Raw genomic sequence first — 13,692 nt, 5'->3', positions numbered from 1 at the left:
GAAGGGGACCTGACTCGTCGGGTGGAAATGCGCAATACGAGGAAAGGCGAAACCCGCAGAATATCTCCATCACCCTTTCACAGAAGACATTATTTTACGGAGAAGGGGGGAAACGCCGCAGCCCAGACGAAGGGCGTCACTGATTTTTAAATCCGGAGAAACACGCCGCCTCCAACCCCGGGGCAGTCAGTGAAAGAGGGCAACCCAAAAGAAAAAAAAGAAAAAAAAAAAAATTAAACCTCTGGAAACGTCTCCGCTGGAACCGCGGAAATCCGCCCGCGGGAGGGGAGGCTGCGCAGCCCCGGGGTTGGGTGGATGAGTGGGTGTGCCGGGGTCGCCCCACGGGCAGAAAGGGCCAGGGAGCCGCGGGCAGCGGCATCCAGCAGCACCAAATGCCAGATGTGGGATGCCGTCCGCGTCCCGCCTGAGGCGATGCCTCCTAGCACCGGCGATCCCCCCCGCGCCGACGAGGGGAAAGGAAGGCGGGGGCGCGGAGCAACCGACGGGCCCGGCGGGGACGGGGGAGGGGGAGCGGGCTGTGCCCAGACCGTGCTGCCTCCCCCTCCGCCGGCCGCAGCCGCCCGCGTCCCGGCCGGCGGGCACCTCCTGACACAATAGGCACCGGGCGGACCCGCGGCGCGACCGCGGCCCCTCTGCCCGCCACGGCTCCCGCCCGACACGCAGCCCAGGGCGGCGGCGGCGGCAGCGTCATCCTCACTCACCCCTCCGAGGAGGCTCGCCGTGCCGGGGAGGGGCCGTCGCTAGCGGTTGCTCAGCGAGCCGGCATCCCGCGGGATGCGGGAGCGAGGGCGGAGCACTCGGTGTCCCTCTGGCAACGGCCCCGGCGTTATTCCCGGCACATAGCGGCGGGTAACGGCACCGCGCACTGGCCGCACGGCGCACGCGCCGAGGCCGAGCGGCGGCGGGGCCGCGCTGCGCCTGCGCCGCCCGCAGACAATAGCGCTCCGCGGGCTGCGGGCGCTGCCCGCGCGGGCGATGGCGGGAGGTAAACGGCGCTTCCCGCCCCGATCCGCCCCGGCCGTGACGGGACCGGCGCTGAGCCCGCTGCCGGCCCGAGGGCGTAGGCGGGCGAGATGTGCTGTGCGCAGGCGCGACTGCGGCCGCGATCCACAACAAAGGGGAGATGGGTTGCGGCGACCACCCTCGCCCCGTTGCCGGGAGAGGGCGGGGTCAGGGGCTCCGCCTCCCGCAACACGGTGCATGCCGGGATTTGTAGTGCTGGCGGCGGCATTCCCGCCATCGGGAGGCGCGACGGGCTCCCGGTGTTGCCAGGCTCAGCTGCGGCGGCCGGCGGCAAGGGCTGGCGATCAGAAGCCGGAGGGAGTCCCACAGGTGGCTCCTCCGAGAGCTCATAGCGGGAAGGCCGAACGGGTGGAATTACTGTCCCCCAGCCTCGCCGCGGGGAGCCCCCGGTGTCGGGGGACAGCGCCGGCTGCTCCCCGGGAGCCAGCGGCGTCTTGATGCGGGCGCCCCGCGGGGAGCGCGCCCTGGAGGAGTCCCTGGAGCGGTACCAGAGGCGCCTCCGAGGTGAGCGGCACCGGCGCGGGGTGAGGGCGGGCCGCTCCAGCCGCCGCCTGGGTCTGCCGGCGGGCTGCGCCGCGCCCGGCTGCCCCCGCCCCGCGGAGCGCCCCGGCCGGGCTGGGACAGGCGCGCGGCTGCCGGCGCCGCTGGCGGCAGCACGGAAGTTGCGCCTGGTGCTCCCCACACCCGATCGCCGGCGCCGGTCTGGCTGTGACACGCGCTCGTCTCACCGTAACTCGGTTCGGGCAGGACCGCTGCTGCTTCGGGCGCGGGTTTGGTTCGTGTGAGGGTTTTGGCCATCCTTGAAGCATCGGATTCTAGTAGTGGTAAAGATGAGGGTACAAATGGATTCTAATGAGAGTGGTTATTTCCCACGTCATCGAGTGTTTTCATACCTGCCACTTAGTCCAAGAAGCGTGGTATATAGCCTGACAGAGAGTACCTGAATCTGTCAGCCGTGACACCTGGGCTTTACCAGCTTTCAGATTGTCACTGCCTGGGCAAGGTAATGTCCGAATTCTGAAGAAAGCCAGTGAATAGTTTGCGGGTAAATGAAGTTCTGGTGCGAAAAGTTGTGTTCTGAGCACAGCACCCCCACATGGCCTGTTGTATGTTTCCTGTGTCATAGGAAACAACATTGCCAAAAAAAAAAAAGATGAAAGGATAGAACAATGGAAATACTTTCAAATAGCTATTTGATACTCGATTTTCAGCAAGTATTTTATCTTTCTTTCTCAAAAGTGCATCAGTTCTTTACATTGGCGATAGATTTCATTTGTCCCAGAAGACAGAGCTTCGAGGAATAATTTCTGTTTACTTTTCCTGTAGATGAAATGGGCATGGTAATGGTACTTGACGCTTACAGTTAACAGTTGCTGCAGAACAGTTAGGATGACAAATATCAGGGCTGTTTAACTGTGTGTAAGACTATTAGAGCTGACCATATCTAATGGATACACTGGATGCATGTATTCTCTTCAGACAACTTATTTTCATTTTTTCTTTTTCTAACTGGATTCCCTTACACTGGATCCATTATATTTGTTTAATAATTTCAGAACGTGAATTTCTGATGAGCCTTTTCCCTTTACATTCTTGGAAACAAGAATTTTCTTTTCATACAATGCCAAGGTAGTTTTGATTTCATTCATCCAGGGGTGCCTCTCAGGAGAAATCAATATGGTGATGCACAAACATAGCCCCAATACAGGGTGATATAACTTAAGTTCCGTTCTTTTCTCAAAGAACCTCTTTATTTCTCAGTGATGTACAATTTTTAACTCTTTTGTGCTGTACAGCATTTTTCACATCATTACTACCAGTGTTAGGAATTCACTGTAGGACAAACAGGTCATCATTACTCTCAAAGCTGTCAAATCTAATGCTTTACCTATTTCTCTTATACAGTTATGCAGCTTGAGATTTTCCTCCCCATTGAGATAGTTCCTGTCATCTGGGTTCTACAATTTTAGGTGACATGCTTTGAGCATTATTTGATGTGTTTGAAATAAAGCATTCTTAACCTGCCTGTAATGCTTGACATTATCTGGATCCAGGTTGAGCTCATGGCAACAGGTTTTCACCACCCAGAACTGGACACCAGAAGAATCACTTTACAGCCTTACTCAGTTTGATGGAAGGGTGGATAAGTTCTGAAAGAGTAACTGATTATTTCAGTGCAGTGTCCTTTGTTGCAAAGGGAAATCCCTCAGAAGACAGGGAGCCTGAGTGTTCAGTAAACTGTGTCTGGTGGCCAGAGGGCAGAAAGCTGGACCAGAAAAACCTGATTAAGACCTAACTGGTCTTGGAGCTCAACAGAGAGGCTTTGATAAAATAACCAAGGTTCTATAATGTAGCTTTTCCTGACCTTGTATAATGTAAGTCTGTAATGCTGCATGTAGTACTGAGTTAAGAGGGTGGTATTTGTACAGCTGGGGTTATTAGGTTACTTTGTAAACTTTCACGTAATTGAGACAATTTCAAATGAACCTTAAGAACTTTAGGAGATAATATTTCTAATAAAAAGTTATTCTCAGGGGAGTAGAGGTATTTTGCAAAGGAGAATCAGTGGTGTGCTGCTGTATGCATGTTAATAACTGAAAATTTACAGGCATAATGTGAATGTCCAGTGGTCCTTCTACTATACCACCGCCAAGACCAGAGCATGATGCCTTTCTGTGACTTTCCCCTTTTCTTCTACAGCAGTAAATTGAGAAGACTATTTAGAGTCGACTTCTTTGTTTCTGGCATATTTCTGGTTTGAACAGAGAACTATTAGCTTATTTTTAATGTTGAGTTTTCTGCCTCTTGAGTAAAGAGCATTGGCTCACTGTTGGACCTGAGACCGTATAAGAGCAGGAGCAAAGGAGGGGCAAACCATCCTTTATAGGTACTGAGCCTGATACAGTCATCCTGTCTGCCTCTAGTCTGCCCTAGGAACTTGGGGAAATTACATTCTGTATTCCACTGCATTGCTGAGTGCCGTGTCCTACATATTTCAGAGAACGGAGATGCAAACTCTGAGAGAAACAGATGAAAATATAAGACTTTTACAAGTAAAGTTTCATTTTGTGGCTGTTTTATGTGGTTCCAAAAATAAAACAGGAGAGATGGGAAGTCAAAGCCATCTTAGAAAAAATGAGTATGTGGCCCAGTTTCCATCACAAGTTAGCTGTGACACTGAAGCAGCTAAGAATTACATTCTAAATTGTTTTTTGCTTAGCCTTTTTATTTTTATCTAGCAGTTGTTTCTAGGTATTCTGAACATAAAATGTTCTTTTAGGGGTGGAGAATCTGTCAAAAGGAACTGGGCAATGCGGCTTTCACATGTGAGGGTTTCTATACCTTAGGCAAGTGCTTTAAGCTCCACATAAAGCGCTTGGTTTAGGAACTCGTGACAATGACTGCTGCAGCTCCAGAGAACCCTGTGTTTTAAAGATGATAGCTTGGTAAAAGTTGTGCTGAAAACTGCCTATTTCTCATATAATACAAAGCAACAATAGAGACCAAGAAACCAAATCAAAAGGATTCATTATTTTGAAACAGCTGAGCATTTCACACATCTTGGGATCTTTTGAGGCCTGACTAATGAACAGCCTGGTGGTGCTCATTGCTGCATGTAAAATCCTAGCAGCACAGGTAGTGATAGATAGGATACTTTTAGTCTCAAAACTGCCATATAGTGTGTTACTTCCACGGTAGCATACCTGTGTTTGGCAGCCAATAAAGAAGAATAGCTGCATGTCAGAATGGGAAGTAAAGTAAGTTCCAAGATGTGCTAAACAAAAAAAAATCTTATAACCAAATTCTCAGTTTCAGTATTTTTCAGCAGTTACTTGACTGAAATGCTATCCCAGAAGAGTTAATATGATACTATATTTTAGATTTTTAGCTGTCAATAGAAGCAAATGTTGATCTAATTTTGGACAGGAAAGTTTTTTTTAAATTGACATATTCTTTCTGTTTTCACTAACTTGTCTAGTTGTCTGTTTTGTCAGTTACTGTTTCACAAAAATTCTACAGTGGTTTGGCTTGGGTTTTTTCAAGACCTAAAGAATCAGTGTAATTCCTTTAATTTTCTAATGCTGTTTGCTGATTGGGAACCATGAGATATTAGAAAGTGATGCTGTTTGTTGAATTTACAGCCAACTTCATGTTCTTGTAGACATTATTAGAACTGGACTGTTTGCTTTGGATGACAGACTTACAACTTTTTCATAGAGTTGCCACTTGTTTTCTTCAATTTATGTTGCTTAATGCCTCCACCAGCTGGAGTTATTTTTCGCGTCTTTCAGGCAATTCTGTTGTTTTGGATGATTGGTTCTTTTGCTCCCAGAGTATTTTCTATGGCATTTCCGAGTCCATGAATGAGGTAGCTTTGGTGCTTTCATTTAAAGGAGTACTCTTTTTAAAGAGTTCTGTGCCGTGCCTGAAAAAACATCTCTTGTTTAGGCAATGCTAACCCAGTTGAGTGCCTTCTGGGGTTTTTTTCTGGTTTGACTTCAATGGCAAATTGTTCTTACACTGACCTTTTTTTTGTTTTGTTTTGTTTTGTTTCCCCCAAAGCTGATGACTACTTTGGAAATATAGCTACCTTTTTCATGTTGTATTTGACTTCTGAGTCTCCTGACTCTAGTTTCTATGTTTTTTTCTTTTGACAAGTTGAATGGATCTTTGATGTGTCTCCAATGTAAAAAAAAAATTGTTCAGGAGTATTATTGACAATCCCATATTAAAAAAAGAAATCTACCATTTATATTTATACAAAGATACTTTTCTGGAAAAAGGGATAACTATATTATATTTCCAGGGAGTACTACTTAGGTTTTGTAGTGACAGTGAATACAGCAAATAACTGTAGTTATCAATGCTTCTTTCAGGGCATTGACGTGTATTTATTCATCATGTAGAATATATGTCATGTGCTTTTTGAATGTTAACTTGTGTTTCAGTCATGGCTCTATTGGTTTTGTCTAAAGTATTATGCTTAATTGGACTTAGTCTAGTCCAGAGGTGCATTCAAGTTTTGGTGAAATGAGGGATAGGATATCTCTGTACCTGGAATAGTATGGTCTTGATCCTGGATTAGGATCATATCGCTGTCTCTGGCCCTGCAGCTTCTGTGCTGGAGTGCGAGGTGTAGCGATCTCTAAAAAGCGTCTCCAAAGCGAAGCCGCTCAGCAGGATCAGCCACACACGCTCACACGTGTGCATGCACAAATGCACGGGTAGATGCAGTAATATGGCTCAATGGCAAAGAGGCAGGAAGGGTCTTGCATAGATTTCCACAGACGCAGTTTATTCCTACCATGCTTTGGAGGGTTCTAGAGGCAAAGACCCAGAACAACGAAGAACTCAAGCTTAAGTAAGGGCGTGGGGCTAGCAGCAGAAACCAATGATCTGAGGGCACAGGGGTACAAGGCAGGACTAGGGAATGGGGACCCATGGGGAAGCTCTGGGGGAGTGGTGAGGGGCAGAGGCCAATGGGGGAACCTGGAGTGGAGAACCTTCTATGGCATGGAACATATTAGGTAGCAAGGGGGCAGAGCGGCCAACAGCCAGCCAGGAATGCAGAACTGGGGTAGATTACCATAACAGAACAAAGCATTCGGGGAGAGGCTTCTTTTGACACCATGATCTGACAGAACTCTGTGGTACCAGGGACTATCTTACCGAGAACTCTCTCTGTCCCTTGTCCCAGAGGCTAACTGGCCACCGCAGGATCACTTGTTGCTTCTATCCTTTAAATAATAAGCAGTAATATATTTTGGTTTTTTGATGTTTGGTCAGCTGTGTATTGCTGAAGTGTTAGAAAAGTTGTCTGCCTGTCCCAGGCAAGAGCTGCCTGGGATTTACACATGATAGTTGGCAACTTGGCAGCATTTTCATGGAGCAGTTGTCTTTTTTATGTATTGAGTTTGATCCCTCAAGTTTGGCTGCTAGCTTGTCATTTTACCTAATCATGTCAGATCTCTTAAACACTGAAAACCAAAGAGCTTAATAGTAAGTAAGTTTTATTTTTTGAAGTTTCATCGACATGAGTCCAATTTCATTTATATCCTCAGCTGTTCCAATAGGAAATAGCACTTCAATGATGTTTTATCGTAGAACAGGAACACGTTTGGATTGTTTTTGTAGAGTCTTGTTAAGACATAGAAAAGTACGATGCTGATTGATTTTGATATGCAAAATCATAGTGCTGCATGTGAGCAGTTTTTGCAGTATGTTTTCACTGAGACCATGCTTCTATAAAATGTACTATTACAGGAGGAGCTTAACCAAAAAAGATTGAATGTGGAAACACTTAGAACTTAATTGCTTCTGAATTAATTAAAAAATTAATCATGTTGTCTTTAAACAAAGGTTTTGCATCCTTTTATCCTTTGCTTTTAAACAGTGGGTGTTTTTTCAATTTCTTTGGTATTTAAAAAGAATATTTTTAATATTAGAATATTTATTTGTCAGAAACAACAAACAATCTTTCTACTCATTGGTGCATTATCTTTTATCCTAATGCCCAAAATTATGTTCCTTACTTTGGAAAAATGCTATAATGTACTTATTCCCTTTTAGGCATCCAGTTCAACTCTTAGTGAAGTAAGTGTTGGCTGTTTTGTATCTGGTGAATGTAAAGCCACACCACTGGGACCTCCTAATTCCCAGTGGTGAGTGTTTTGCCTATGGCAGCAGCACTAGTACTTTGGAAATAGGCAAGCTTTTAAGAAATTAAAGCAAATACTTGATGACACTTTCAAGAGTGTGGTGACATTATTTCAGAGGCAGGAAAGCGTAGTCAAAAAAAAAATGCATTAGTGTGCCACTGATAATGGTTTTAATGTGTTTCACTACTACTGCCCTGTATGTTTATGGGAAAAAAGGACAGAGTGTAAGAAGATCTGTGTTATCCTTGTGGATAAAGTAGTAGCTTGGAGTTCAAAATACTACAAAGAGAGAGAAGCTCTGGGAAAATGAATATATATGAGCTTGGTTGGTTATGGTTTGGTTTCCTTTGTTGTTTGTCCCCTGGCTGTGGAGCAAATATTGATACTCTGGGGTTCTCTGACAGACATCAACAGGGAATGGGGAAATGAAGGAGCTGTATTGCTATCAGACGACACACCACATAATAAATGACATAGAACACTTCCTGGCAACAAATGATTGCAACATAGTTCACTAAGTATCTTAGCATTTGCATCAGGGAGATACTTCTGCCATTTCTCAATTAGCTCTTCCGCCCTCATAGCATCCTGGAATGCTCAAGAAAGGATGAAGACCCCAAGTATGCCAAAAGTGAAATATTTGACCTAAACCCTTCTTTTTTGAGTCATTGCCTTGTGAATTGTATTCGGGTTTGTTTTACTAAATTATGACTGTTTAAAATATGCTTTTTATGCCTTCTTTTACATTAAGTCCATTAAAGGGTGGAGAAACTAGAAATGGTGATGTGAGCCCTAAGATAACTGGGCTTTAAAAAGAAGTGCTGAGAAAAGATTAATAGGTCAGAAATGGGTCAGGTTACTATTAAAAATTAGCATTGCTAAAAAGAGTGATGGTTGGCATACTGGACTGAGAACATGTTCTTAAATATAATGCTTTTTGGGGGGTTATTTGTATTTTATAAGCTGTTGGTAAGTTACAACCAAGTAAAGAAGACTGAAAAAATGGTGGAAACCATTTCAGTGGGGAAAATGTCAGTTTCTGAGCTTCAGTCAAGATGCAGTGAACTTGAAAATACAGATAAAGTGAAGGCTGAAATACTTATCTAACTTTTGTTCTCTGACTTGAACTGCTATTTACCTTTCTATTTGGAAGAAAAGGGCTATTAACATTTTTACAGCAACCTATATTCTGAGGCATGTCTTCTGAATTCTACCTAGCAAATGCTTAACTGTGATTATTATTTGAAGGATTTTTTGCCAGTGACAAGAAATATTTTTAGCTATGTATGCATCATATCAATTTAGAAATTACAAGCATGTAAAAATTAATTAAGGATGTGTGTTGGAAAGGTTACCATTTTTCTAATTGTAGCAGTTACGCCAATAAAAGATGTTTCCTTATAAGCTTGGCTTACAAGAGTGAAATTGCTGTTCTGTGGGCATTTATACCTAAAAGTTTCATAGTGTTATAGTCTTACGGAAGAGTAGCCCTGCAAAGAATTCAGGGCTAAATGAAGAAAATGGCTGTAATTTCCTGTTTCTGAAAGTCAAGTGAGGTTTTGAGAGTGTGGGGTTTTGTTTTAAATTAAAATTATTAACTATTAATGAAACTTTTCTGATTCAGAGGAGTTGTGACTGATAGTCACAAATGACTATGACATTACTGAGGAGAAACACAAACAAGTGTCCTTGTACTCCGTGAAGTGGCTGTGAAGGGTGTTGGAGGACTGTCTCACCCTTTGTGACTGACGCTCTGTGACTGACGTATGGGCCATTTTCTTGGTTCACTTGGCATTACAGCAGAACCTGGAGATCCTGCTTTGTTCAACATTGCATGAAGCCATACTACTCAGGTTACTACTCTGTCTTCTCTGGGTAGTATATACATTGCTTACTGGGGAGCAAATGAACTAACCATCTCACAACTACATTGGCAGTTGAAATAGAGAAGTAATAAGTGAGTTGTCTGAGGTCCAGTGCTGCAAACTAGATGTATCCTTATCTAAAACCAAGCCCATATTTTGTGATTTCCAATTCAGTTTTTATCTCTTAGCTGCAAATCGCTCAAATTTCTTTCTTGGCATATTGGAAATGTTCAGCTTTATCAGAGTGATATGGCATTTATGATTGGCATTTATGATTTCTGTGAAGTCAGCTGAATCAAATAAAAAAATTAGAAAAGGAAGAAAAATATATTGAACATTAGATAAGACCTTTACTATATCATCTGTCAGTAAGTCAGTTCTTGAAAATATTTCTATTCACCTGGATAGAGGTTTTCTGTTGTGTTTGTAGGGTTTTTTTCTAGAATCATGTGTGTTGTTATTTATTTTTCACACTTGTTCAGAAGTCATTGGTCTTTTTTAAATAACTGTTTTATGTTGGCTCGGTTTGCTGAGTTACTACTTCATTTACTCAGGTATTTGTTTCATTTGTGATACATTGCTTTGTAATATATGGTGGCACCACTAAAATGCAAAAATATTGTTCTTGGTTTCCAGTCCTGCATATTGTACAAAATGCAGCATGAGAGTTAGGTTCATTGAAAAGTATGGAAGGTTCATATGCTAGGAGATATTTTAGGGTCAAGTATATTATTATTTGTGCTGCTGCAGAGTGCTGTTGAGGGGCTAAGATGCTATTTATCGCTCTTCTCTGAAAAATTAGTGTTTAGTAAATGTTTTGCAAATATAGTAGTTGTTTTGGCTGTTTGCATTAGATAATTGCTTCCAGTGTCTGAGTTTAGGTCAAGTAGTCTAGCTAGACACATGCTGAATGCTTTTAGTTCTCTTATGTTTTTTTCCATTTAAAATATCAGCCAGTAAATACTTTCTTTTGTGTTGCTTATTGTGGCCAATGATGTGGTTGGGTTTTTTTAGAACGTGCCATTGAAAGCATCTCTCAACTGAAACATGCCTTGGCAAAAGGTGAGGATGGCATTGGATTTGACCAGTCTGCTGTGGATGAGGGCAGTGACAATGCAGACAGGGACAAGGATGACTGTGGGAATGCAGCCAGTCAGGAACTGCAGCACAGTCACGCAGGTAAGATAACTCCGAAAGCAAATGGTTTAAACATGTTGAGGAATCATACTAATTTCAATGAAAAAGTAATTATTTATTGGTTATAATGGTTTTTATCTCTTCCTAGTTAACCAACTTAAAATGTTGTTGCAACGCCAAGAAAGAATGGAAAGTGAAGAGTCTCCCTCAAGAAGGAAGAAGTCATTACACGTATGTTTCTTCTGGTTTCATTTGTGTTGTTTGAATGAGTGCTGATTTTGTAGTATACAGGGGAAAAAAGAAACACTGAATCATTTTTACAGTCTTAAATATGGGAGGTTCCTGAGACTATGGCCAGAACTTGGTATGCTTATGACCATAGTGGAATAAAAGGAATCTATAATACAGGGTTTAGACTTTTCTCCGCTTTTGTTGACCATACAGTGGGGTCATCCATCCTTTTTGTTTTGAAAACACTTGGGATAGACAACAAGGAAAAATTTCTGAAAAAGCATCCGCTGTTTTCCTTTGACTGTACCTTAAGGATTCTCAATGTCCTTCTTGTGCTTTAACTATGCTTTTCCTTGAAAGAGTTAGAGACATTCATACAAAAACAGGTTTTGTAGTTCTCTGCCAAAATGCAGTGGCCTCTGTCAAAGTTTGTTTACACCCTTACATGGGCTTCTCAGATGCTGCTTTATTGGAGCAGAACTGCACCAAAGTATGTGCAATGCACCGTTCAGTTACAGAGCAGCTGCTAGTTGCTAGAACCTCTGTAGAAAAATAATTCAAAGGCACTGTTGCAGTTTTATCTTTTGATGGCCTACACTGAATATTTTTAGATAATACTAAGCAAGACAAACAGCTCTTTGCTGTCGAAGTTAACAGCAGAGTGATCTAAAACCTGTATTCCTTCTGTGTTGCTTTCAGCCTGTGTAAGAAGCAGCATAGCTCTACTGTTCTGACATTAAGGAATTTTATTTAAAGTTAACTTTTCTGAGTGTTCTATGATCCACGAGTTTAGTATGGTTGTCCTGCCAGGTATTTTGCCTCATAAAGGCATAGGAAAGAGTTAGTGTTTTGTAGCTCAAGGGATCAATGCATCATTGGTTGACTTTGGCATGACATGAATCAGTATCAGTTTGTATTTAGCCTTGGAAGCGAGGGAAAGAATCTTTTATTCCATCTTTGGTGAAGTTTTCTACTTATAGTGGGAAGTTTCAGTTTTCAGAGAAAAAATAGGAATTTACTGTATTGGTACAGCATTGTCCCATTTCTTCCTCTTGAAGTTTCCAGTGAGAGACATCCTGTGAAGTGGTGACTTTATTCTCCTTTGCAGCTGTCCTCCATCTGCTTGAGGATATGAAAGTGTTCTGAAGACAGACAACGTGTAAAGCTCAAAAAGATGTTGAACTGCAAAAGTGCACACACACCGAAAAAAAGCCCAAAACTTCATAAAATACAAGCTTGTCCGGTGATTTACTGGACACTGCAGAAATGATTCTTTTATAAGAAGAATCAAATTTCCCCAAGGTCAAGGCAAGCCAACTTAGGTTATGAGTAACCTTAATCTTTTGCTTTGAGTGATGCTGAAATACCAGATGACTGCTGAATAGTAAATGACTGCAGGATCTATAGCTAAATATAACATTTCATGAAAATTATACTCTTTAGTAACCTTTACCACACTTCATACATATAAATAATATTGTCTTAACAAAATTCCCTTTTCTTTCCCATTGATTAAAGTTGCAGTAGACATCAAATGAGTACATCTTTTCTTTGATTACACCCAGATGGTTGGGCAGAAATTTTCCTTCTGCTCTACGCTTCATCACCTGAGGTCAAGGCCCTGCAAGATTGCTTCGTATAACAACTGCAGTTCTGCTGGCTGGGTTTTAGCTAACCTAGCTGTACCCAGCCTCGTTTCCTGACACTGTTCTTAAGCTGGAGATGTGATGGATGGATTCCTGTTGTTTCCTGCCAGTTTATAGGGTGGCAGAGTTTCTCTAGTTCTGTGGTTTAGATGCTTGAAATTTGAGGCATTCAGGAAAAGTCCAAGGTGGGCCAAATTATTTGTGATGTTGGCAAAACTGTTTGTCACCATGTAGAATGCTGGCTTCTAATGCTGCTAAGCATTTATAGTTTATAAATCCTTTTCAATATTAAGTATTTGAATGTGAATGACTTTTCCGAGACTCAGGCATAATTGTTTGGTAATTCATACTGATCAGATGTGTCTTTCAGTTCTGATTTTAGTATCTGGCCTAATTTACATTCATGACTCCCCTGACCTCTGTTCTTTCACCCTGTTTCACATTATATTGTGAGAACATTAATTTAAAAATCCCGAATTAATTTATAATCAATTTATAACAGTTATGTTGTTAAAAAGGTAAAAAAATGTCACAGAGGTCCTCTGTTCTTTTTGTGTTGAGAAAATGTACTACCTGTTATTTTCCTTTTAGTGAAACATTCCTTAGCACTATTGTTTACATTGCAGTGATGTTTCTCAGGTGAAACATTATAACTGTTTTTCAGTGAAAAATAATTTTAATAGAAATGGAGTTTTTCCACATTTTCTAACGCTGCTGTGGTATAATCTTTTCAGGGAGGCAGCTGGAGGTCTCAGCTGCAAGGTATTTATTATGCTTTCTGAGAAGAGAGAGGGATCAATAGGAGCCAGAGAAACAGTTGACTTACAAATATTATCAAGGCTATATCATATATACTTTAACAAGTGTGATTCCTTTTTTTAAAATTTAATTTATAAAGTAGGATTAGGAATTTAAATCAAGGTGAATTCTGAGTCAATAGAACATGGGGCTTATGTGTACTGAGCCAGGCAGAATATGTTGCAAATTTGGAATTCCTTCTCTAAAGGGATATTTTTTTCAAATGGTTCTGGACATCCTCCATTTGTCTCTGCAATCCTGGTTCCAGATATTTCAAGTGTCCCCCTCTTTAAAAAAGCTAATACTTATATT

General features: G+C 42.3%; 2 protein-coding genes across 16 annotated transcripts in view; one reads left to right on the top strand and one right to left on the bottom strand.

The window, feature by feature from the left end:
* The window catches only part of CEP170 (centrosomal protein 170), a 95,692-nt gene extending 94,784 nt beyond the window's left edge, over nucleotides 1–908 (bottom strand). For 7 of the 9 annotated variants that reach the window (XM_048296282.1, XM_048296284.1, XM_048296287.1 and 4 more), the window contains exon 1: nucleotides 723–907. The gene's annotated coding sequence lies outside the window, so the exon portion shown is untranslated. Of the gene's footprint in view, nucleotides 1–722 lie in introns of all 9 variants that reach the window. The other 2 variants (XM_048296290.1, XM_048296291.1) reach the window with 1 other exon arrangement.
* Nucleotides 909–918: 10 nt separating this feature from the next.
* Nucleotides 919–13,692, top strand: part of SDCCAG8 (SHH signaling and ciliogenesis regulator SDCCAG8) — a 109,121-nt gene continuing 96,347 nt past the window's right edge. The window contains exons 1-3 of one of the 7 annotated variants that reach the window (XM_048296295.1): nucleotides 919–1,006; nucleotides 10,583–10,747; nucleotides 10,854–10,936. In XM_048296295.1, the coding sequence (XP_048152252.1) occupies nucleotides 997–1,006; nucleotides 10,583–10,747; nucleotides 10,854–10,936 (258 nt within the window). In that variant the 5' untranslated portion in view covers nucleotides 919–996. Of the gene's footprint in view, nucleotides 1,007–1,276; nucleotides 1,549–7,565; nucleotides 9,557–10,582; nucleotides 10,748–10,853; nucleotides 10,937–13,692 lie in introns of those variants that run through there. The other 6 variants (XM_048296299.1, XM_048296298.1, XM_048296297.1 and 3 more) reach the window with 6 other exon arrangements.

The sequence above is a fragment of the Corvus hawaiiensis genome, chromosome 3 (genome assembly GCF_020740725.1).
Source record: "Corvus hawaiiensis isolate bCorHaw1 chromosome 3, bCorHaw1.pri.cur, whole genome shotgun sequence".
Lineage (NCBI taxonomy): Eukaryota > Metazoa > Chordata > Aves > Passeriformes > Corvidae > Corvus > Corvus hawaiiensis.
This window is presented reverse-complemented; position numbering and strand designations above follow the sequence as displayed.